Source organism: Vombatus ursinus, unplaced genomic scaffold, assembly GCF_900497805.2.
Source record: "Vombatus ursinus unplaced genomic scaffold, bare-nosed wombat genome assembly UNPS02009824.1, whole genome shotgun sequence".
In the NCBI taxonomy this organism is placed as follows: Eukaryota; Metazoa; Chordata; class Mammalia; order Diprotodontia; family Vombatidae; genus Vombatus; species Vombatus ursinus.
In genome coordinates this window covers 10,451,519-10,474,357 of record NW_020949602.1, presented here as the reverse complement: position 1 = coordinate 10,474,357, position 22,839 = coordinate 10,451,519, and the positions used below count along the sequence as shown (strand labels likewise).

General features: G+C 44.8%; 1 protein-coding gene across 3 annotated transcripts in view; it reads right to left on the bottom strand.

The window, feature by feature from the left end:
- ALG6 (ALG6 alpha-1,3-glucosyltransferase) overlaps positions 1 to 22,411 on the bottom strand; it is a 60,282-nt gene extending 37,871 nt beyond the window's left edge. The window contains exons 1-2 of one of the 3 annotated variants that reach the window (XM_027852811.1): positions 22,339 to 22,411; positions 16,340 to 16,667 (exon numbers count right to left, since the gene is read on the bottom strand). In XM_027852811.1, coding sequence (XP_027708612.1) covers positions 16,340 to 16,421 — 82 coding nt within the window. In that variant the 5' untranslated portion in view covers positions 16,422 to 16,667; positions 22,339 to 22,411. Of the gene's footprint in view, positions 1 to 11,551; positions 11,748 to 12,089; positions 12,642 to 16,339; positions 16,668 to 22,338 lie in introns of those variants that run through there. The other 2 variants (XM_027852812.1, XM_027852813.1) reach the window with 2 other exon arrangements.
- Positions 22,412 to 22,839: the final 428 nt, after the last annotated feature.

The following is a 22,839-nucleotide window of genomic DNA, read 5'->3' as shown; positions in this document are numbered from 1 at the left end:
TCCCCTGTAATAACTGTGGTTGTCCTTTCAGGTCTCTTCTCTTCTCCCTCTACGTAACTTCACTTGGTGATCTCATCGTTTCCCATCAAGTCAATGCTCATCGCCATGCTAATGATTCTCAAATCTATAGATCCAGCCCTAACTTCTCTGCTGACATCCAACCGCCTTTCAGACATTTGGAAATGGATGTCAGTAGAGATCTTAAACTCAACGTGTCCAAAACTGAAGTCATTCTCTGTCCCCTACACTTTCCCCCTCCCAAACTGCCTGTCCAGTCCCCCAGGCTTACAACCTAGGGGTTAGCCTCAGCTTCTCACTATCTCTCATCGTCCACACCTGTTACTGAGTCATGTCAGTTTTACCTTCAAAACATCTCCAACATTCGCTGAACACATTTATAATTCACATTGTCCCAGACATCAGAAAACAACTTCATGCTTAGCCCTCTCCTAATCTCCCTGAAACTAAAATAAGCCAGTTGCTCTATATGGTAATACAAAATAGGGAGAGAAACGTGAACCCCCAAGGCTGAATGAAATAGCCATGTCAGGACAGTCCGGACGCTACCAGAGATCTGCTGTCACATCACGCCACTGACTCACGTGGCCTCACAGCCACTATGTCCATACAAACTGGTGTCTAGCCATGCAGTCACCCAGCCTGTGAGGTGACTTCACAATTATCAATAACAGACTGCATCTTACTAGATTTGGTTTATCAGTTGATCCTATCAAAATTATTATTATTATTATTATTACTGATCTTATTTAATTTCATTGTCCTAGATCTAGCCCCTTGGTCAAGTTATTTTTTTTTTTAAACCTGGCTCTATCACCCAATCTGTTAGTGATCCCTCACAATTTGAGTCATCTTTTAATAGGATAAGTAAGCCTTCTAGAACTTACACCAATTTTATGAGAACAAAACACAAAGGTTACAACAAAAAAGGTTTAAATAAAGCCTAGTGTTGGCTCATGCTGGCAGTAAATATTAAGAACAAAAAAGACCTTTTCTGAGGTACATTAAGGTAAGTGGAAGAAAGGATCACTCGAGGGCGAAAAAAAGTATTACTCCATCAATCAATCAACTAGTATGTATAAAGGGTCATTGCACTAGGCACTGTGCTAAGCCCTAGGGAAAGAGACAACAACGAAACATGCTTTATTCTCAAGAAGCTTACAGTCTATTGGGGACACAATAAAAAAGGCACAGTGAGCCATTTTCCCAGCCCAGGTTGACATATGGAGACTGACAGAGTGGTCTCTGGACAGTGGAGATGAGATGGGCTCTGGAGCACAACAAGGAACATTCCAGGGCAAGAAAAGATCCCAGCCCCGGCCCAGGGAACCACAGGAGTGCAAGAACAGAAGCCAACTGGCAGAGGGTGCCCCCGATCCCATTCTGGGTCACAGATCCATGGCAGATGGAGGAGGGTATCTGTGCTCAGGACGGCATTCTGGAATAGGGAGCTGTCAATCACAAGTCCTAGGAAGTGGACCAAGAAGCAAGCTGCATCCATGCACCTTGGACCCTAGGAGTACAGAGGGTTTCATTCCAGTCTGAAGCCTCCTGAGAAATAACCACAGCAGGAATCCCAGACGAGAGGCGAGTCTGCTACTCCATCCCTCTGAAGCAGCAAAGCTTCCCACCTGGCTGACGGTGGTCGAATCCAGCAGCAGTCTGCGGCTGCTTAGATGTAAATCCAGGTCTGTAATTTGTAGAGCTCAGAGTGGGGGTGGGGGAAATCAGACTGTGCGCTGGATCAGAGCACTCCGGGAGCACTAACAGCCTACAGGTCCCCAGCCTGTGCTGTCCCTCAGAGCCTGCAATAATGTAATGCTTGATATCCCAAGAAAGTAGCAATAGGACCAGTCCATACCTTCCCTTCAGAAGCATACAGAGCCTGGTCCTAAATCTGGTATCAAGTCAGGATGCAGACTGGACGAATGAGAAAACAAACAAGAATCCTGCCAGAAAAAGTTACTACGGTTACAAGGATGATCAAGATAGAAACCAAGAAGAAGACTGAATCTAAAACATCTACAAGCAAAACACCAACAAAAAGCACAAGTTGGGCACAAATTCAACTAGAATTTCTGGAAAAGATAAAGAGTTTAAGTTTTTTTTTTTGTGAATGAAATGAAAGCACCAAAGGAAAAAAAAACTGAAAAGAAATGATACTTATAGAAGATAGAATTAGAAAAGGAATTAACAAATTGGTTCAAAAAGTGCAAAACCTTGTCAAAGACACAAACTGCCTGAAAATTAGAATGGCCCAAAGAGAAGTCAACAACTCCATGATGCAACAAGAAATAATAACAATAATAATAGCTAATATGGATATTGTTCTACTGTGTGCCAGGCACTGCGCCAAGTGCTTTACAATTATGATCTCACTGAATCCTCACAACAGCCCCAGGAGGTAATGCTATTATGATTATTACTATTAACATTATTATTATTATCCCCATTTTATAGCAGAAGAAGCTGAAGTACAGAGGTTAAATGACTCTCCCAGGGTCATACAGCTGGAAAATGTCTAAGGCTGGATTTGAACTCAGGTATTCCTGACTCTAGGCCCAATACTGTGTGTGTGTGTGTGTGTGTGTGTGCACACGCATGCGTGCACACTACACAAATAATACACGAACATGTACAGACACACAAATGTATACACATACTACATATATACACATACATGTGTGTACTATACACTGCAGGTTTGTACATACACTTATATAATACATACATATGTATATACATACACATGTTAGTGTATTATTTTGTCTTATACATGTCAAAACACACACACATATATGTGTGTACTAATTTTGTCTTTTTAACACGGCCAAGGCAGAAATTTGTTTTGCTTGACTATACATGGTTATGGTATGTGGTTTATTTTTCTTTTGCTCTCAATCAAAGGATAGGAAGGAAATGCTGGATAAAAAAAAGCTGGACAGCAAAAACTAACGTGTCTTTTTTTAAAAACAGGCAGTTCAAGGAAATATTGCAAACTTCACATATCTGGATTTCAGTGAGGTATTAGACAAAATCTCTAATGCCATCCTTCTAAAAATTTTTTACATTTCATTCTGACCTTAAACACCAAAAACAGCATATCTATAAACAGAACACAAAAAGGGAATGGTAAACGAAACTATGAATCTTCATTTCATACCGCTTGCTTTTTACAAAAAATATATAATAAAATCTTCACTTTACTTTCATAACTGCCCTGCTTGCTGGGGCTTCTTTCTGTTCTCTTCTGGGCATATTAAAAATTATTTCAATGGTCCCTTTTCTTGGCATCACTATTGACTATTAATACCCCCTCTCTCACAATTAAAAACCAAGTGAAAGAAAGGAAAAAAATTAATAAATAAGCATTGTCAAGTAAAACAAATGCATACAGTGGCCATATAAAAATGTTCTCTTTCTGCCCCTCGTGTCCATCCCCTCTTGGTCAGAATGTGGGTTCCATGCTTCATCATCGATCCTAAGAGACGTGGTGGGTGGCATTGACTAGAGCTCTTAAGATTTTCAAAGTTTTTTTTCTTTACAATGTTGTTGTCTTTCAATAAACTAATGCCTTGGTTCTGCTGTCTTCCCTTTGCATCAGTTCATACTACCCAGGATTCTCTGAAATCTTCTCCTTCATCATGTATCATGATCCAATAACATTCCATTCCCATGCTAGTCTTGTAGACAAGCTGGAGAGACATGGCTTGAAAGACCATGTCAAAAAGCAGTCATTACTAAACTGTTATCAACTCCAAAAGAACTAACCAAGGACTACACTTTTGACACTACTGCTTACGATCAACTCAATGACTTGGAAAAAAGACCTAGATGGCCTGCTTGTCAAATTTCTAGATAACATAAAGTACAGAGAAGCATAACTCTAAACGATGGAGTCATCATCCAAAAAGATCTTAAGCTAAAATAATGGGCCAAATTTTGATAAAATTTTAAAAGGAGAAACATAGAATCCTATGCACAGGTTTTAAAAATCAGCTGTATATAGGATGTGGGACAGAAATCAAATTTTTATAATTTTGCACATAGACTTGTATGTTATCAGATTGAAAAAAATCTATGTTAAGGCATAAGTTATATGTATATCATAATTAGGAAATTCTGAACTTTGGTTCCTTTCAAATCCTTGAAAAAGATATTCACTTCTTTATAATCTAAAAAAGTTTCACTCTTAGAAGGCAGCTCATGAAATTCATCACACCTCATCAAAGGAAACGGTAAATTTAATCTGTCAGGAGAAAGCTAAAGAAAGTCTTTTCCCCATGAAAAACAATCACTTTTCAACTTTTCTAGTTAGAAATTGTTCATTTAAATTTAATTATTTGCTTTGTAAGTTTTAATGATTTCTGACAGATGGAACTCTCAACCCTTAACATAAGCAATGAACCTTGGCAGATATGACAGGTGACATGGAAGCAATCATCTGTTTTGGTAAACTGATCCACAAAACTGCCAGTGATACTGTTGATCTATGTTATTATTCAGATGCTCTCCCCCAGAATCTTCAACCAGTTATTAAAAGTGGGTGGATTATCAATAAACACTAGTCTAAGGAACTTCTCTCCCCTAAAGCAGAAAACGACTTTTCCTAATAGAGTATCTTCAGGAAGAAGAGAAGGAAAACAGAGCCAAAGGTGGCAGAATTTCCAGCAAGTCCAGAAGAAGACAAAGAGCCAAAGTGTCTTGTTTGATGCTTGTTAAATCTTTTGATTCTGTCTAGCTAAAGACGGGCTTTTTTAAGGTAAGATTTTGTACCTTATTTGATTGTTTTTTTGTTGCTGGCTATTAAGTTTGTAATTTTAAAAATGTGTGAACAATAAAGAATTATCTTTGGGGCCACTAAGATAATTACTTTGGTATTTTCATGGCTCCAAGATCTCATCTATATGAACACCGCCCCCATAGGTGATGACCACAAGTCTTAAACGGTACAATACTTTTCCATGTCTTCCATAAATTCTCCAGAGATGATCTACTCCAAAGGCCAAGAAATTTCTTCTTCTCGATCAGACATTCTTAACCTAGGGTCAATGAAGTTGGTTCATTTTTTAAAATACTTTGACAACTGGGAGATAGAATCAAGATGGCAAAGTAAAAGCAGGGACTCACCTGAGTTCTCCCAAATTCCCCTCCAAACAACTTTATAATAATGCCCCAAATGAATTCTGGAGTGGAAGAACCAACAAAAAGAGGGAGTGAAACCATCTTCCAGCCCAAGACCATTTAGAAGGTCAGCAGGCAAGGTCTGTCGCACTGGGGTGAGAGTAAGAGTAGAACGCAGCCCAGCCCAGGCCACACCTCAGCAAACCAGCTGCAAGGCCTTGGGGGCGACCGGATCTGCAGGGGTGGCTTTCCGAGTTCTCAAGCCACAAACGGTAAGTGAGTCAGATAACTGATCAGAAGGAAATTACAAAGGACCCTTTGCAGGCAATGGAAGCAAGACTTGGTTGCATTGCTCATATGTGATTCTAGGTCACAGTCCCAGGGCAAGAAGGAGTACGAGCACACTAGAATACGCACCAGCAGGGGAACAGGGACCCTAGTCATAGTTTCAGGGTAGAAACAAATGCTTATGGTTGCTCAAAGACTACAGCACAGGCCAGGAGATCAGTAACCACACCTCTCCTTAGATCATACCCCCTTGGAAGAATTGAAAACTTACCAACCCCTAGAACTAGCTCTGAAAACAGTACCATTAAAAACCTGAAGCTTGGGAAAGTATCCCCTCCATCCTGGGAGCAGAGCCCAATTTTAATATGGAATTAAAAGTCAAGAAATAGGCTGGAAAATGAGCAAACAACAAAAAGAACTTGACCATAGAAAGTTACTACGGTGACAGGAAAGACCACAAAAACTCAAAATCTCAAAGAAAAATGTGAACTGGTCAAAGGCCCCAAAAGAATTCCTGAAAGAGCTCAAAAAGGATTTAAAATTTAAGTAAGAGAGGTGGAGGAAAACTTAGGGAAAGAAATGAGAGTGACTAAAGAAAATCACGAAAAAAGAGTCAACAGCTTGGTAAAGGAGGAACAAATAAATGAAGAAAATAAGACCTTAAAAAAACAGAATAGGTCAAATGGTAAAAGAGACACAAAAATCTACTCACGAGAAAAACACCTTAAAAAAGCATACTTAACTAAATGAAAAAAGTTATACAAAAATTCATTGAAGAGACCTTTATGGAGGAGGGATAGAGTAAAAGGAGAGAGAGAAGGATAAACAGGGGGAAAAACAGAATGGAAGGAAATATACAGTTTGTAATCATAATAAAAAAAATTTTACAAGTTTCTCTGATAAAAGCCTCATTTCTCAAATACATAGAGAACTGAGTCAAATTTATAAAAATATAAGTCATCCTCCAATTAATAAACGGTCAAAGGATATGAACAGGCAGTTTTCAGACAAAAATCAAAGCTGTCAATAGTCATATGAAAAAATGCTCTATGTCACTACTGATTAGAGAAATGCAAATTAGAACAACTCTGAGGTAGTATCTCACATCTATCAGATTGGGTAATATGAGAGAAAAAGAAAATAACAAATGTTGGAGAGGATATGGGAAGGCTGGGACACTAAAGCGCTGTTGGTAGGTTTTAAACTGTTCCAAGCATTCTGGAGAGCGATTTGGAACTATGCCTGAAGGGCTATAAAACTGTGCATACCCCTTGATTCAGCAATGCCACTGCTAGATCTGTATCCCAAAGAGATTAAAAAAAGAAAAAAAAAGGAAAGGGATCCACATGTACAAAAATATTTATAGAGCCTCTTCTTGTGGAGGCAACAAACTGCAAGTTGATGGAATTCCATCAACTGGGGAACGGCCAAACAAGATGGAGTGTACAATTGTGATGTAATACTATTGTGCTAAAAGAAATAATTAGCAGGATGTTTTCGGAAAAAGCTAGAAAGACTTACATGAACTGATACAAAGTAAAGTGAGCAGAACCAGGAGAACACTGTAGTACGCAGTAACAGCAATACTGTATGATAATCAACTGTGAATGACTTAGCTATTCTAAGCAATACAATGATACAAGACAATTCCAAAAGACCTATGATGAAAAATGCCATCCTCCTCCAGAGAAAGAGACATGTAGCTCACAGCACACTTTTTTTTTTACTTTATTTTTCCCGAATTTTTTTGGTCTGTTTTCTTTCACACTCTGACCGACATGGAAATATGTTTTGCGTGATTGCAAATGTATAACTTATATCAAATTGCTTGCCTTCTCAATGAGAGGGGGAGGGGAGGGAAAGAGTGAGAGAATTTGGAACTCAAAATTTGAAAAAACAAATGTCAAAAATTGTTTTTACATGTAATTGGAAAAAAGTATTTAAAAATCTCTCTTGATGACCGTATTTCAATATAATTGTTTCACTTTGCAATCCCCTTCTACTTATAACCCTGACACCATTTCCTCCCTCTCTTCCAGCAGACTGCCCCTACAAATCTTTCCCTACCTAGCTGCCTACAAACATTCCGATCCACAAAAAACTCTTCCATTTCCCCCACCATCCCCTCATGCTTGCCCTAATGTGTCCCAAGGGGGCGGGCTGCATAATCTGCTGAAGGATCTAAAGCAGTATTGCACTGAGATGGGATCCCCTCACTCATGGGGCAATTAAGACGTAAGTGGTAACTTTGGAAAAAGCCATTTCAGTTGAGGGGTGAGGTCAGTGATGCTCCTGCAGTGACCCCTCTCTATGGACCCTGCTCCTTTGGAATCTGGCCCACCTTCCTCTTCAGAGCCGCAGTCACAGCCCAGGCCTCCCTGCACTAGGATCCCTAGTTCAACTTGCTTGTTATGCAGACCTTACGTGGCTGTCTACAGATGCCTGAGGCCTTTCTTGTCTTCTGTCTCCTATGATCTTCTGGGGGTCTCCACTGCCTTACTGCTGTCACTGCAGCTCTTTCTTCTTTCTTACAAAATCTAGCTTGAGCTTGGTGCACATACAGAGGTAAGATTTCTCCCTTGCTTTTCCATTTTAATTTAAATCCTTTTTATCAGATTTGCACAACTCTCAGAAAAATCAGCTCCTGCTAGTCTTTATGGACGCTCTGTCCCTGGCCAAAAGTATGCCAATGCCATACTTTAATTCACGTTCCAGAAACCCAAATCCATCTTCCTGATTTGCTGCTGCTGAATCCTCAAATACGGCTCTCTATTCAAGCCCTTCCATTCACATGTTAGGACTGGTAAAAACTCAATCCTTCTCTCCTCTTGAGGTCTTGTGTTTCTTGCCCAGGATGTCATGCCTGGCACATAGCAAGCTCTTCATAAATGGTGGTCATTAGTAGAAGCAGGGTTGGGTCTGAGAGCTAACTTGATGTCCCTGCCCACGTGAGCAGCAAACAGGCATCTGGTGGCCATGGGGATGCAGCACTCACGTCAACAGCCACAGTCCTCACAGTGGGAGAGAAAACTGGGGCCCCAGGTCTTCTTTCCGAAGCGCTGCGCTTGGTGGGTCAAGCCCGCTGATCCTGTCCCCCTCCCCTCTGGCCACTTTCAGCAAGGAGTCCTCATCAGGGAGTCCATCTGCAGCTCAACAGGTCCGCCTTGGCCAACGCTAGGTGTCCTGAGTCCCCGCAGGAGCCCCACAGCGGCCCCACAGTGCCGAGTGGACCTCCAGAATCAGCCCCCCTGGTCTCTGGGGAAGGTCACCTCTTCATCTCTGGAGCTTCCAGCTAAGGGCCCAGCCAGCTGATTGGTGACCTGGAGTGCAAACCATCACACTGAGCTCACCGCACACACTAGCAGGCCCCATATACCAGACCAAGTTTCCCCTTTACATCCTGTCTAGCCACCCGACCATCCACCAAGGCCATCCTGTCATCTGCCTTTCCCCCACCCTCCACACCTCTTGCCTTGACTACAGTAATCACATTACCAGTGACGCTGCTTCTAGAAAGAGCACGTCAGGTGACTCCCCTGAACATCCACTCCCTCCGAGATGTGACATCTTCTCCTCATCCTCTGCCAGCTCCTCAAGGGCAGGGTTTATATTCCCAGCATTCAGCACAATACCTGGTCTACGGCGCTTACTAAATGCTTTTTCTTTCAGCATTAAGCCCTCACTCTATTCCAAGCCTGGGCAGGTGGGTGGTGCAGCAGAATACAGCCTGGGTCTGGAGTCAGGAAGACTCATCTTTGTGAGTTCAAATCTGGGCTGTATGACCCTAGGCAAGTCACTTAACCCTATCTGCCTCAGTTCCTGTTCTGTCAAATGAGCTGGAGAAGGAAATGGCAAACCAGTATCCAGTATCTCTGCCAAGAAAACCCCAAATGGGGTCACGGAGAGTCAGACACAACTGAAACAATTCAACATGCCAAGCACCAGTTATACAAGTGCAAAAAGGAAACAGTTCCTGCCCTCAAGGAGTTTCCATTCTAATGGGGAAAACAAGACACAGAGGGGGAATGGTGACCACTCCACAAGGAGGTTCTGGTCTGGAAAGCCATAGGGAGGATAGCAGCCTGTTCCTGAGACAATGCTAGAGCTTATCTGCCTACAGTTCTCAGAGTGAGGGGTGCAAAGCCTGGGCTCCTGGAGCCAGGGCCCAGAGGCGCAGCTCCTCCCAGGCTGGACTCCGGTGTTCTGGTCTGGAAGATGTACCGGCAGCAGAAGCGGCAGGACAGAATGGGGTCAGGGTGACGAGAGGGATGTGTGCTTCCAGCAAACACAGCGCCCAGTGGCTCAGCTCCTACCAGGCGCGTGATTCCAGGGCTGCGATGGAGCCAAAAGACTCTAGCTGTCACTGTCTCCCTAAAAATGTGAACTTTTATTCCTGGGGAACTGTTCTGGAGGGTTTCAAGGTGGGGAGAAGCTGAAGTAGTAGCTTCATCTCCTGAGCTCAGCCTTCTCCCACAGGAAGGGGAAATGGGCCACAGGCTTAATGGAGGTAAGAGTTTTGAGTCAAGCCCTCTTTAATAGGGAAGTGGGAAATGCGCCCCTCCTCTGGCCTCTCTACGGGCTCCCTAATGTATACCAGCCTGATTCAATCAGCCTTGACGATTGTGACCAACACCACTTTCTCCCCTCTTCTCACACCTCACAGTGCTGACTGTTTCTAACACACGTTTTGGCCCTTAGGTTGTTTTGGATTTTCTTTGAGACATTTCACTTAAGTTTTGTCACCCAAACAAAACTCAAAGTTTCTTCACGGTTCTGCATTTTCCATCACTCGTAAACACAGCGCTAAGGCCTCATGCACTGAAAAATATTTCAAAACCAAACTGGTTCTGAAGGAGAAACAAAGGACTATTCACAAATTACGTTATCGCTCAAATAACTGACAGATGTTATTTTATATTGGATATTTCACATAAATAAAATCATCCATTGTTATCAAGATCCCTCTATAATCTTTCCACATTTAAAAAGGATACATCCCCTTTCTAGAGTTCTTAGCTTGCTGAAGACCTAAGGTCAAAACGGATCTCACACAATTTCCTATACCCGAAAATCCAACTGTCCAGATTTTCCCAAATTGCTCCAGACTTGTGGCCAATGTGGAGGAATTCATCACCATTCTCTACCAAACAGAAGAATGGATAATGACTCTCTTTAGGGTTGAGGAACAAGTTTCTATCCAGAGTCTGACCTAGTTCAATAAATTCAGCTGACACTGGCTATGAAATTAGTACTTAAGTTTTTTTAAACGGCTAAAGTGCCCTTAAACCAACCCAGAAGGACAAGCCAACGGTACCTAAGGGAGCTTCACTTGGGAAGGGCAAAAAGGATTCCTAGCACTGTGATTAATTCCACAAATTCATTGACACTCAATTCAGAATTAGACAAAGAAAATACAGCATTGTCTATTTATATGGCTTCAACTTTGTGGTTAGTCTTATTCTCAAGAAAACGGCTCTATTCTGCACGCTTTAATACTCGTTTTATATTTTAGTTATTGTATTATGTAGAATTATGCTGAAATTTAAGAGGCAAATACTTCCTTCGGCTGTATATGCCCGAAAATGGAAAACCTTCATACTCTCAGAGCCCAGAATTTGGCTAAAATTGTCTATGATAAAATCTCTGACTTAACACTTTTAGGGAGAGTGGAAATGCTGCAAATCACAAAATGTAAATGGAAGGAAATTAATAATCAACTAAACAGTGCCTGTCATACCTTTAATACTAACTATTCGAAAGGAAGCTACAAGGCACAGTGGACAGAGAGCTAGGCCTAGAGTCAGGAAAACCCAAGTTCAATTCCAGCCTCAGACAATAACTAGCTGCGTAACTCTGGCCAAGTCACTTAACCTGTTTACCTCAGTTTCCGCATCTGTAAAATGGGGATAACTATACCTCACAAAGTTGTTATTATTAGGATCAAATGAAATAAAATTTTTAAAGTGCTTAGTACAGTGTCTGGTATACAGCAGTGGCTTAATCTAGTCTCGTTTCCTGCCTTCCTTATATTTTTTCAATGAGCAGTGGTCATCATGTACCTTTCTTCTCACAGGAACTAAAAGAACCAGCAGAGATTATACCAAGTCTTTTCAATACGCACCTATGGGACCAGCTCTGAAGGCATCAGTAACAGTGTCAAAGACAAACAAGTCTTGGGTGGGACCTGTGACCTTGCCACTGAGGCTCCATGACCCTAAGAGATGCCCGGGACCCTCCCGGCTGCTTCTTTTGGAACTTTTGTCTGCTGGCTATTTGTGACGAGAGTCAAAACAGGTGATCAGTCAACGGGCGGCAATCTGAAAAATTCGGACAATTCAGGGAAAATAAGAGGGTAAACTGCAAATGGTATATTGACATTGGAAATGGAATGAGTAAATTATGAGGAAAATGTAAAAAATGAGAGGTTTTCTTTTCTCTACATTACACTTAGCACTTCCCAATCATCATCTGAAAATATGACAAAGGGTAAACCAAAGCAAGCATTAAAAAAACACATTATAGTAACTTAAAAAAAGTACGCTTTAATTCATAGCGGGCGAAGAGTCATCTTCACATTCTATGTGTCCTGAGCACCCAGAACAAAAAGATCACAGATCTCATAACTGCTCATTCACAATTAAGAAGTTCTATCAGCTCACCTGTGCCAAGCAGGTAGGCTCAGGTCAATACAATGAAAGAGACATGAAACAAGACCATCACATGGCCCAACTTCCTCGAGGTAAAAAAGGCGTCAGGCGATGACGGTGAAAACCACTGTGGAACACTGGGCCGTTGTTTCCTTTCTCTGGGTTCTCTGTTACTCTATCTGGGAAGTAAGAATCACAACGCACAATAGAGCCCCAGACAGTAAAATACCAATACTTGGACACATTAAAATGCTCCTATCGTCACGACAGTTCTCCAAGAGGAAAGATGAACAGCAGAGCCATTTCCTCATGGGGCGGGGATGGGCAAAAGAGTGTGGAAAAACTACAGAGAGCCTGCATCCCAAGGTAACTAAGAAGCTGCCACAAGAACACAGAAGATCAGAGCGAAAGAAGTCCTTCCTATGAAAGCAACACACGCAGAACACGGGGGAAAGGCAGACGGCCCGCCCCCCTCACGGCCAGCTCCCTCTCATCTTCATTCCGTGAGTCGCAGTGAAACACCAACGTGAACGTTAACCCTTCTTCTCCCGAGGCTGACTCTTGGCCTTTATAAATACACCACCACAACATACTCGGCTCTAAGTAAAACACCTGACAACCTGAGAAGGCGAAAGGAAACCATGAGACTACCAGACAACACTACGAAACAACACCATCCCCCCGGACAGAGGCTGATCCAATCTGGAAGGACGGAAAAAAGACGCCCTGGCCAAATGCCCGAGCTGGGAGAACCTCAGAGGTGGCGCGGCCCGGGGCCTTTGTAAAGTAAGTGCTCCGGGGTTCGCCAGTACTGGGAAAAGGCACTTTCATCAGGAGCTTCCCAAAGTCTGCTTTACAGCTTCTGCAGATGAGGAAGTATTAGTGATGACTGAGACTGCCTTAAAAAATCACTCAAAATTAATTTACATGTAGATTTACTAAGCAAGCTTAACCATATTGATGTTCAGAGGTGTTTTTAATAAAAGTTTAATTTTTTAAAAACCGTACCAGGAGTGCTTCTGTGTTCTGCCCTTCTCAGTATTCCTTATTCCAATTATGCTTCTATTTAGCACAAAGTATTTTAGGAACTGCCTTCAAAGCCCGATGATTATTACGGTGATTAATACTGTGGCTATTAATACAGTACATGTGTATAGCACATGCAGCTGAGGAAGTGCTTTCTCTTATAATAGCTGACTTGATCTTCCACAACTGTGAGGTAGGCAGAACAGACACCATGCTCATTGTTTAAAGAGGAGGAAACGGAGTCTGAGATATGATAAAGGACTTGGCCAAGGCCAAGGGAGGAGGAAAATGCCAGCCTCCTGACTTAGAGCCCTCTTTCTTTTTTTATTTTATTTTTTTTTATTTTTAGGCAATCGGGGTTAAGTGACTTGCCCAGGGTTACACAGCTAGTAAGTGTCAACTGTTTGGTCTGAGGCCGGATTTGAACTTGGGTCCTCCCAACTACAGGGCCGGTGCTCTATCCACTATGCCACCTAGCTGCCCCTCAAGGCCCTCTTTCTTCTTTTTTTTTCAGGCATTTGGGATTAAGTGACTTGCTCAGGGTCACACAGCTAGTAAGCGTCAAGTGTTTGGTCTGAGGCCAGATTTGAACTCAGGTCCTCCTGACTTCAGGGCCAGTGCTCTATCCACTGTCCCACCTTGCTGCCCCATTAGAGCCCATACGTGTGCGCGCGCGTGTGTGCACACACACACACACAGAGTAATTTCAACGTAGATTCAGCACCTCATTTTTTGTGCATCTTGACCGTAGGCCTCATTCACCAGACCTGACTCCAAGTTTCTCCTTTTTTTCCCTCAAAATCCAACGTGCCTTCAAAGAACAAAAATTAAATACCACTCAGGGTATTTGAAAGAAAGATGTGTCAAGGGCACTTTCAAAAATGTTCCAGAAGATGGAGAGATCACAGAGATTCTGACCTCAACACGCCCCCCAACAGCTGGCCTGAGAGGGAGCAGCGTGGGGGAGGCGGGTGATTGCATACCCTCGACCCCGCCAGCGCAGATCAGGAATCGAGCAGCTGCTCTGTGTGACATCGTTTCTACTCCCCAAATGAGGTGAGATGTCTTCTTTTTGTACTCTTAGACACCTGGAAAGGCCCTCAGGAACCTCTCCACTTTAAAGGCACGGAAAGTGACCACTGAAGCCCTTCAGCTGGAGAACGGCTGAACAAATCACGGCACAGGTATGTAATCACATGTTACTGTGCCACAGAAATGGGACAGATGGGCAGAAGAAGGAAATGGGCACGCACATGGCACCGGCTCTATGCCAGGCACTTATTATCTCAATGGCTCCTCACAACAACTCCGGGAGGTAGGTGCTATTATCTCCATTTTACAGAGGAGGAAACTGAGGCCAACAGAGTGACTTGCCCAGGGTCACTCAGCTAGTGTCTGAGGCCAGATGTGAACTCATGACATCCTGACTCCAGCCCAGCTCTCCACCCCCTGCACCCCCAGCAGCTTCTAACTGAGATTCAGTAAAACCTGGTAAGACTGGTAGGACGGGACGCCGGGTAAAGGGAACAGGACCAGGAGAACAATTGATCAGCTGATACCAGGATGACAACAGTGCACGGAAAAGTACCTTGGAAAGGCCAGAACGCATGGACCAAGACAAGGATGCACTGGGCTCCAGAGGCTGAGGGCAGCGGGAAGCGGGGAGAGGCGGCAGCCCTTGTCTGCCTGTCCCAAGGGCCTGCTTTCGAGGCGGGGGAAGCGGGGGTTGCTGGGTTTGCGCCCGGCACACTCCGGGCACGCTCCGAGGGCCTAACAGAGCCTTGTCTGGCTTGGACTCAAACGCAACATGCACTTCAAAAACCTCGGCATGACAGGTCACAGCTTCATATGCCAGGCCCTTTCGTATCCTTTGTCTACTGAAATATCTGTCTTCTTGATTTTTAAGTCTGTAATTAAAAAGGAAAAAGGAAACTTTGAAAAAATTCCAGTGACTGGTTCCAGTTGGTCCCCTGAGGGCCGAGCCGGCCACGGCTAGGTCTTGTGGTCCAGCCTGCCCCACTTCCTACTGCACCACCCAGCCACCGACAGCACGTGGCTGCTCCTTGCTTTGCTTAACCCTTACAACCCCAGCAGAGCCAGCGTCCTGTGAGCCTGCCTTCCGACACTCCTCTAACTCCGGCGGGAAGAATCACCCGCGGCACGCAAACCTGTCCAGTGTGGCACTTACCCGTCACTGGGAGGCTGCATTTTTATTTTTATGTAGGACACGCCTCCGTATAACAGATCCACCGCGCATCTTTTTCAAGCACTGAGCTCCTAAGTACCACCAGGGCCTCGTGATAAGGCAAGACCACAAGAGCTAGTCTGACTTAGCCAATTTAGTAAAAACGGTCGATTCGGCTGCCCCCCAGAGGCTCAGACTGGGGTGAATTTCCTTTTCGTTTGCTATGGAAGAAGAGCCCGGAACACAGCTGTGTCACCAAAAGTGACAAAGCAGATGGAGGAGGGGAATCTGTTGTTCAGTTACTTTTCCGTCACGTCCAACTGTCCCTGACCCCATCTGGGGTTTTCTCAGCAAAGATACTGGAGGGGTTTGCCAGTTCTCTCTCCAGCTCATTTTACAGATGAAGAAATTGAAGCAAACAGGGTTAAGTGACTCGCCCAGGGTCACACAGCTAGGACGTGTCTGAGACCAGATTTGAACTCAGGAAAATGAGTTTTTCGCACTCCAGGACCAGCACGGTATCCACTGGGCCACCTAGTTGTCAAAAAAATACATTCAACACAGCCTATTAGTGTTGTCATTCAGCTCTTTCAGTCACATCCAACGCTTGGTGACCCCATTTGGAATTTTCTTGGCAAAGATACTGAAGTGGTTTGCTATTTCCTGTTACAGAGGAGGAGACCAAGTCCCAGAGCAGCGAGTGACACGGTGATAGATGGCCCCCTGTCCTCAGATGCCACGTCCTGCACTCACGCATCAACCCTTCAAAGGGCCAGGATCTGGTCGTCCCTCCTTCGCCACCACAGACCACCACGCCTCCCAGGGCACCATGCGACATGGACCTGCTTTACACCCAATCAGTTACTCAACTGAAAAGAATAAAGCCGTTCAACAGTGCATCTTGAGCAAATTTAGAAGTTATTTTTTACTTTATCAGTGACACCCAAATTTTTTTTTTGCTCCATTTTCTGAATTATACAATTGCAAACTGTTACCAAACAAATTAAGGAGAAAGCATTTTTACATCTTTAAAGTCATAAACACACCTTACCTGAGTAAGAATTCAGAGAGACAGCCCAGCGGACTGTTAGTCCGACGAGGACCGCAATGGTCATCGAATGCCATTCTTTCATAGTTCTTCCTCACTTGGGCCACAAGGGAAGAACAGGCCCCAGCCACTTTCAAAAATGTCTACTCCGTACTTTCAAAGAGGTACACTTCCTTCACCTCCAAACTCCTTCCCTGATCAGAGAAAACCGTCAATATTCAAGGTGTTATCACTTCTCTGCAGCTGGGAATTTCAGCCAATTTCAAGGAACGGCAGCTTCTAAGTGTGGAATCAGAAAGCGGTTGTCTGTCACATCAATGCAAGAAAGACTCTAAGAAGAAAAAAGAAAAAGTAAATCCAATGATTGTTAATATCAAAGATTTTAAGATTTGTTTTGAGTAACAAGAGTTAAAACATGAGATTAGTCACCGACTTAAAAAATGGGGGTGGGAGAAAGGAACTGTGCAAAGTGCAGTATTTAGATATCCTAGCTCTACTAATTATTATCCATGTGACCTCGGGCAAGCCATCTAACTTACGTGGGCCTCAGTTTCCTCATTTATAAATATGAACTGTAAGTACAATTCCCTTCTTGAATTTCAACCAAAACAGAGAAGAGATGGCTGACTGAGCAAGAATACGCCAGCAGTTAAAGAGTATGAACGATCCAGGTATATGTCTGATAGCAGAATCAGAGAATATGTAGATAAAAAGATAATTAATCCAGGCTAAAGAACATTAACTAGGGCAGCTAGGTGGCAGCACAGAGTGCTGGGCCTGGAGTCAGGAAGACTCGTCTGCCTCAGTTTCTTCATCAGTTAAATAAGCTGAGAAAGAAATGGCAAACTACTCCAGTATCTTTGCTGAGAAAACCCCAAATGACATCACAAAGAGTCAGACATGATTAAAACGACTAAACAACAAAGCACATTAATTGCAACAAAAGATATTTCTTTACACAAGCAGAATTAAAACCCCCAGTGCTGGAAAAGCCTCGCTTCTGGGTGAGGACACCTTGGTACTAAAAAGAAATGAAGATTTGCAGCTATGAAATTCCTTGGAGAAATCCTCAGAAATGTAATTTCTTTACTTTGGGTTTTCTCTGTCTGCTGGCTCACACTATTTCATGCTGACAAGGTCCAGCCTGCAGCTCAGAAAACATCCCCAGGATGCTTCAACAACACAGAGCCACAACCAGGGAGAAAAAACCCATGTCATGAAAGCCCAGGGTGAGCAGTGAAATATCACCCATCGCTGACAAGCCACTTCATCAGTCCTTCTCCAAAATGGGGTTTGGGAAGGAAATGAACAAAAGGAAAGGTTCACCCGCTAGGGCCAAACAGCGCACACATTAGTCATGGGAGAAACTTTGATCTAAGTAAAGTGAATGTCAAAAAGTGAGGTCAGGTCAGGTCAAAGCCGTTAAAACTGTTCCCAGTCTTCTCATCTTCATCCTTCCTTCTGGTTTGACAAGAATTTTTAGCTTTGCATTGGAGGATCATAGATTCTGAGCTGGACAGGGCCTTGAAGGTATGTCTGGTCCAAGATGGGAAGCGGCATTCATCTATTTATCCAGTGGTCATCTTCCACTGTACGTAGATGGCTGGATCTGACCTAACTGCCAGATCAGCCACCAGCTTTCCTCTGTCTGTTAAGATATAACACATTTGCTGGCTAAGATGGCAGGGGTATGGCAGCAGAACAGCCCAGTTCCCACATAGGTCCTCCAGAAAAGATAAAACAAAAGAGGACCAGACCAATTAGTGATTAGCAAAGAAAGGGAGCACCTCCACTCAGCCTAAATCACCAAAAGGAGATACCCCTAAGCCTGCAGGCACTAAGCAGGGGCCCAGCCTTCTAGCTCCCTCAGCCTAGGAGTGGCCAGACAGGGAGGCCCCATTAAGTAAACCCAAGAGCAAATAAGGCCGCAGGCAGGGCAGACTAGGAGGGAAGGTGGCAAACCTGTTACAGGGAAGACATTTATCGGTCAGCAGGCCCTACAGCCCTGCCAGCCTCAAAGAGCTCAATACTGTGCACCAGGAGCATGGCCACGAGCCCGGCACCTATGAGCAGACACCAGGGGGCCAGCAACAAGACAACAGAGACCAAAGCGGGGCTGGCGGAGCCTGATGGCCCCAATAAAAAGCCCCAATTCTGGAAGAAAAGCTTGAAATATGGATGAACAAAAGACACTGATGATAAAGAAATGTCACGCATCCAAGGACGTCCAGTACACAAGCCTAGAGGAAAAGAATGACATTATACGCCTACTAAAATTTCTGGAAGAGATAAAAAACGATATTATAAATGAAATGAGCATTCTGAGGGAAAAGAACTTAAAAAAATAGTTTGGCATAGAATGTGTAAAATCTTACACAAGTAAACAACTTCCTGAAAATCATAATGGACAAACAAAATATATGACTCCATGTAACAAGAAATATTAAAACAAAATTGAAATACTGAAAAAAAAAGTTAAATTATCTCCTGTTGAAAACAAATGATCTAGAAAATGGATGAAGGAGAGATAATCTAAAAATCATTAACACTACCAGAAAACTTTTTTTTTTAAAAAGCCTCAATGCCATAATAAAACAAATCATAATTGAAAACTGCCCAGACATATTAGAAGCAGAGGGCAAGGTGAAAATAGAAAGAATCCATCACTTATCTCCTGAAAGAAACTCTAAATGAAAACTCTCAGGAATGTCACTGTTAAATCCAAAGTTTCCAGGTTAAAAAACAAAACTAAACAAAAAGCCAACAAGCCAAGAGAAAGAAAGTTCAAAAACTAAAGAGCCAAAGTCAGGATCCCACAAGACTTGGCAGCTACCAAAATAAACAATAGGAGAACCTGGAATACGAGCTTCCAAAAGGCAAAAGATAAAAAAGCTTAAAACCAAGAATAACTTGCCTGGCAAAACTGAATATAATCCCATGGGAGAGAAATGGATCTTTAATGAAATTTAAAAAATTCTAAGCATTCTTCACAAATGCTTAGAGCTGAACAGAATCTCTGAAATGCAAATAAGGAGTCAACTGAAACCTAGAAAGGTAAATACATTGGAGCAAATAGAAGGGACAACACTGAAAGAATGTTTGCTGTTTAGTCATTCAACCATATCCAACTCTTCATGATCCCATCTGAGGTTTCTTGGCAAACATACAAGAGTGGTTTGCCATTTCCTTCTCCAAATAATTTTACAGATAAGAAACTGAGAAGGTTAAGTAACTTGCCCAGGGTCATACCGCTAGTGTCTAAGGCCAGATTTGAACACAGTAAAATGAGTCTTCCTGACTCCAGGCCAGCCACTTTATCCACTGAGCCACCTCACTGCTCTACATAGAATGGGGAAAGGTCTATGGTGTAATAAGGAAGAAGAAATGCGTCCCTTCAGAACCCTAGTGTCTTCTAGGGTCAGAAAGAATTTAAGGGTGGTTTTGTTCTGTTTTGATGATTTTAAACAAATACAGAAAAGCAAAGGGAAAAGGAAAAACTAGGAAAGAAAGGAGGAAGTGGAAAGTACTTAAGTTTTCGTGTAATTGGGGTGCAAGAGGAAAAAACTACATAACATGAAGAGATGAAGGAAGTGTCACACGAACCCACTTTCCCCTGAACTGAAGAAAGAAGGGCTGAATACACACATACACAAAGTCTGGTGTGGAAAAATATCAAACTCAACAGGGAAACAGATGAGATCAGGGAGAGGGAAGAAGAGTTTAAGAGGGAGGGTAGAAGTAAGGAAGGATAAGTTAGAAGGAAAACAAACTCTAATTCCACCATTAGGTCTATATCCCAAAAAGAGCAAAGAAAGACATTCACATATACCAAAACTATTTGTAACCATTCTTTTTGTGGTAACAAAGAAATGGAAACAAAGGTGATGCCAATCAATTAGGGACCGGCTGAACAAAATGTAGTATATGAATGTAATGAAATACTGTGTCATAAAGGAAAAAAAGGATGACTTCTATGGGCTAATGGAGACAGAAGTGATAGAACACGGAGCACAACAGACACGGTAACACCACCACCGGAGAGAGAAGCAACTTTGAAAGGCTCAAGAACTCTGATCGAACCATTACCGACCAGGACTGCAGAAGGCTCCACGCTGTCCCTCTCCTGACAACGTGGTGAAACCAAGCCGTGGAATGAAACGTGGAGAATGTGTCCGTTTGTTCCGCTTGCCTAGACCTATTTGTTACTGGGCCTATATTTTTCCTTTTTCATTTAGGTGGATTTGGAGGTGGAGAGGGGTTGAAAAAATTTTTAAATTAAAAAAAGAAAACAATAAATTTCTGGCACATCCTTCCCTCCTCTGGTAAAGAGGTAAGAGACCATGGATGCATGCCCTCGAGCTGATGTTATATAACCTGTCCCCCGGTAAATACAGGATCCGTGCCCCTTCTATCCCTTTCGCTGCACTCCCCCCACGAGCCCCACCCTAGTTCAGGCCCTTGCCTCTCACTTCCTAAAACAGCTTCCTCCCGTGTCTCCCTGCCTCGGGTTTCTCCTCACCTTAGACCACCCTCCGCTCGGCTGCCAGTGACCTTCCCAGAGCTCAGGTCTGACCCGTCAGCCCTCCCCAAGCCAGCCAGGACTAAATATGAAGTTCCTGGACACGGAATGGTCTTCACTCCTCCACTACTCCCCTTCACACACACTACAGTTCAGCCCTGCTGCTGCCGACTCCATCTAAGGCTCCACGGCCTGCGCCCCGGCCTTTGCACGGGCTGTGCCCCACGCCTGGAATGCTGACCCCTCTCACCGCCACCTCTTGGAATCCAGGGCCATTCCCAGGAGCGGCCGGTGTCTCCTCCTGTAACGCCTCGTGCAGACAGTCTGTGCGTCTTGTATCCATCAACGTGAATGTCAGGCCAGCACTGACAGCAAGGACCCCAAGGAGAGTGTTATAAATGCTAGCTGTCCCGTTATAATCACAAGGCACCTTCAGGTGCTTTAGGTATACTCCCTCCTTCGATGCTCAGATAGACGCAGGCCCTCTTACTATCATACCCATTTTACAGATGAAGAAACTCAGGCCAAGGTTAAGTGACTTGCTCAGGGGAACACAGTATGATTTTGAAGCAGGAGTTGAACCCAGGTCGTGCTAATGCCAAGGCCTGTCCTCTCCACACCACAGCCTCTCCCATCAGAAGGTAAGCTCCTTGAGGGCAGAACCTAGGTTCACTTTGACTTTGCATCCCTGTGCGTATTTCGCATACAGAGCACCTCCTACATGCTCACTGATGGTGACATGTGCACCACAGTGCTCTTGCTGCCATTTAAAAGGATTTAGGGGCACGGGGGAAGATCTGAGTTCAAATCCTGCTTCCAACACTTCCCAAATTGCCTCTAGCACAGTACCTGGCACACAGTAGGCTCTTAATAAGTGTTTATGGAATGAATGACAGGTGTGCCCCTGGTCACTTGGGAACAGGTCGCTTAATCTCTGAGGGCCTCAGTTTCCCTCTACGTAAAATGGGGATAATAACAGCACTTCCCCCGCCCAGGGTTGTGGATACCGTGGCTCTATCAATGCTCGCTACTAAAGGCCATGGATGGTTGTCTGGGCCTCAGTTTCCTCATCTGTAAGACGCCCCTTCCTTCCCTGGATCTAGCCTCTCTTCAGCTCCTCCCACAGCGAAATGCTCGCGTTGCTGGATGTTTGTAACATTCCCAAAGGAGAGCCTCAGTGTCCTCCTCTGGACGGGGTCTCCCAGGTCGGACCCCCTGCTGCTGGAAGGTCGCAGACCGGGGCGGGGAACAGAAGGTGCGGAGGGCGCCTCAGTAGAGGCGCGGAGGTGGGAAGATGCGCGCCGCGCATGCGCTCTGACCGGCCCCGCCTCCCCCGCCCCCGCCGCGCTGGAGGCCACGACAGCCCTATGTGCCTGGCCAGACGGAGGAGGCCGGCTCCCCGGCTCTTCTCCCCCTTCTTGGACGCCAGGGGCCAGGCCGGCCTCACGGGCCAGCCTCCCTCCTCCCCAGAACGGACTCTTACCCTGCTGCTCAAGGACCCCGCCGACCCTCGGGCTTCCCGCCCGCGCCGCCTTCCTCCAGTGCGCCTGCGCGCCGGCCCTGCGAGGACTCGGCCCCGCCCCCAGCGCGCGCACGCGCAGGAGCGAGCAGGAGCGGGCGGGGGCGAGGAGAGAAGCCGAGGGGGAGCGGAGCTTGGGTCGGGGGGCGGGGCCTGCGCGCTGAGGGGCGGGGCCTAGGAGGCGGAGGGGTGAGCCCAGGGGCAGGTGGAAATCCCCCGGCTCAGCTTTCCTAGGAGTCGGGCCAGGGCCTGAGGAGCCGCTTAGCATTCCTGCGCCGGGCTGGCCAGCAGCGACCCGGGAATCCCCTGGCCCCGAGGGCGGCCGCTGCCCGACCGTGCGGGCCTGGAACCCGCCGCTGAACGCGGCCTTCAATGCCTAGAGACTCCCTCTGCGCACCTCCCAGGGCTAAACTGTCCGCCTCCGGAGGGCAGGCACTGCTGCCGCGCGTCCCTGGCCTCGAGGTG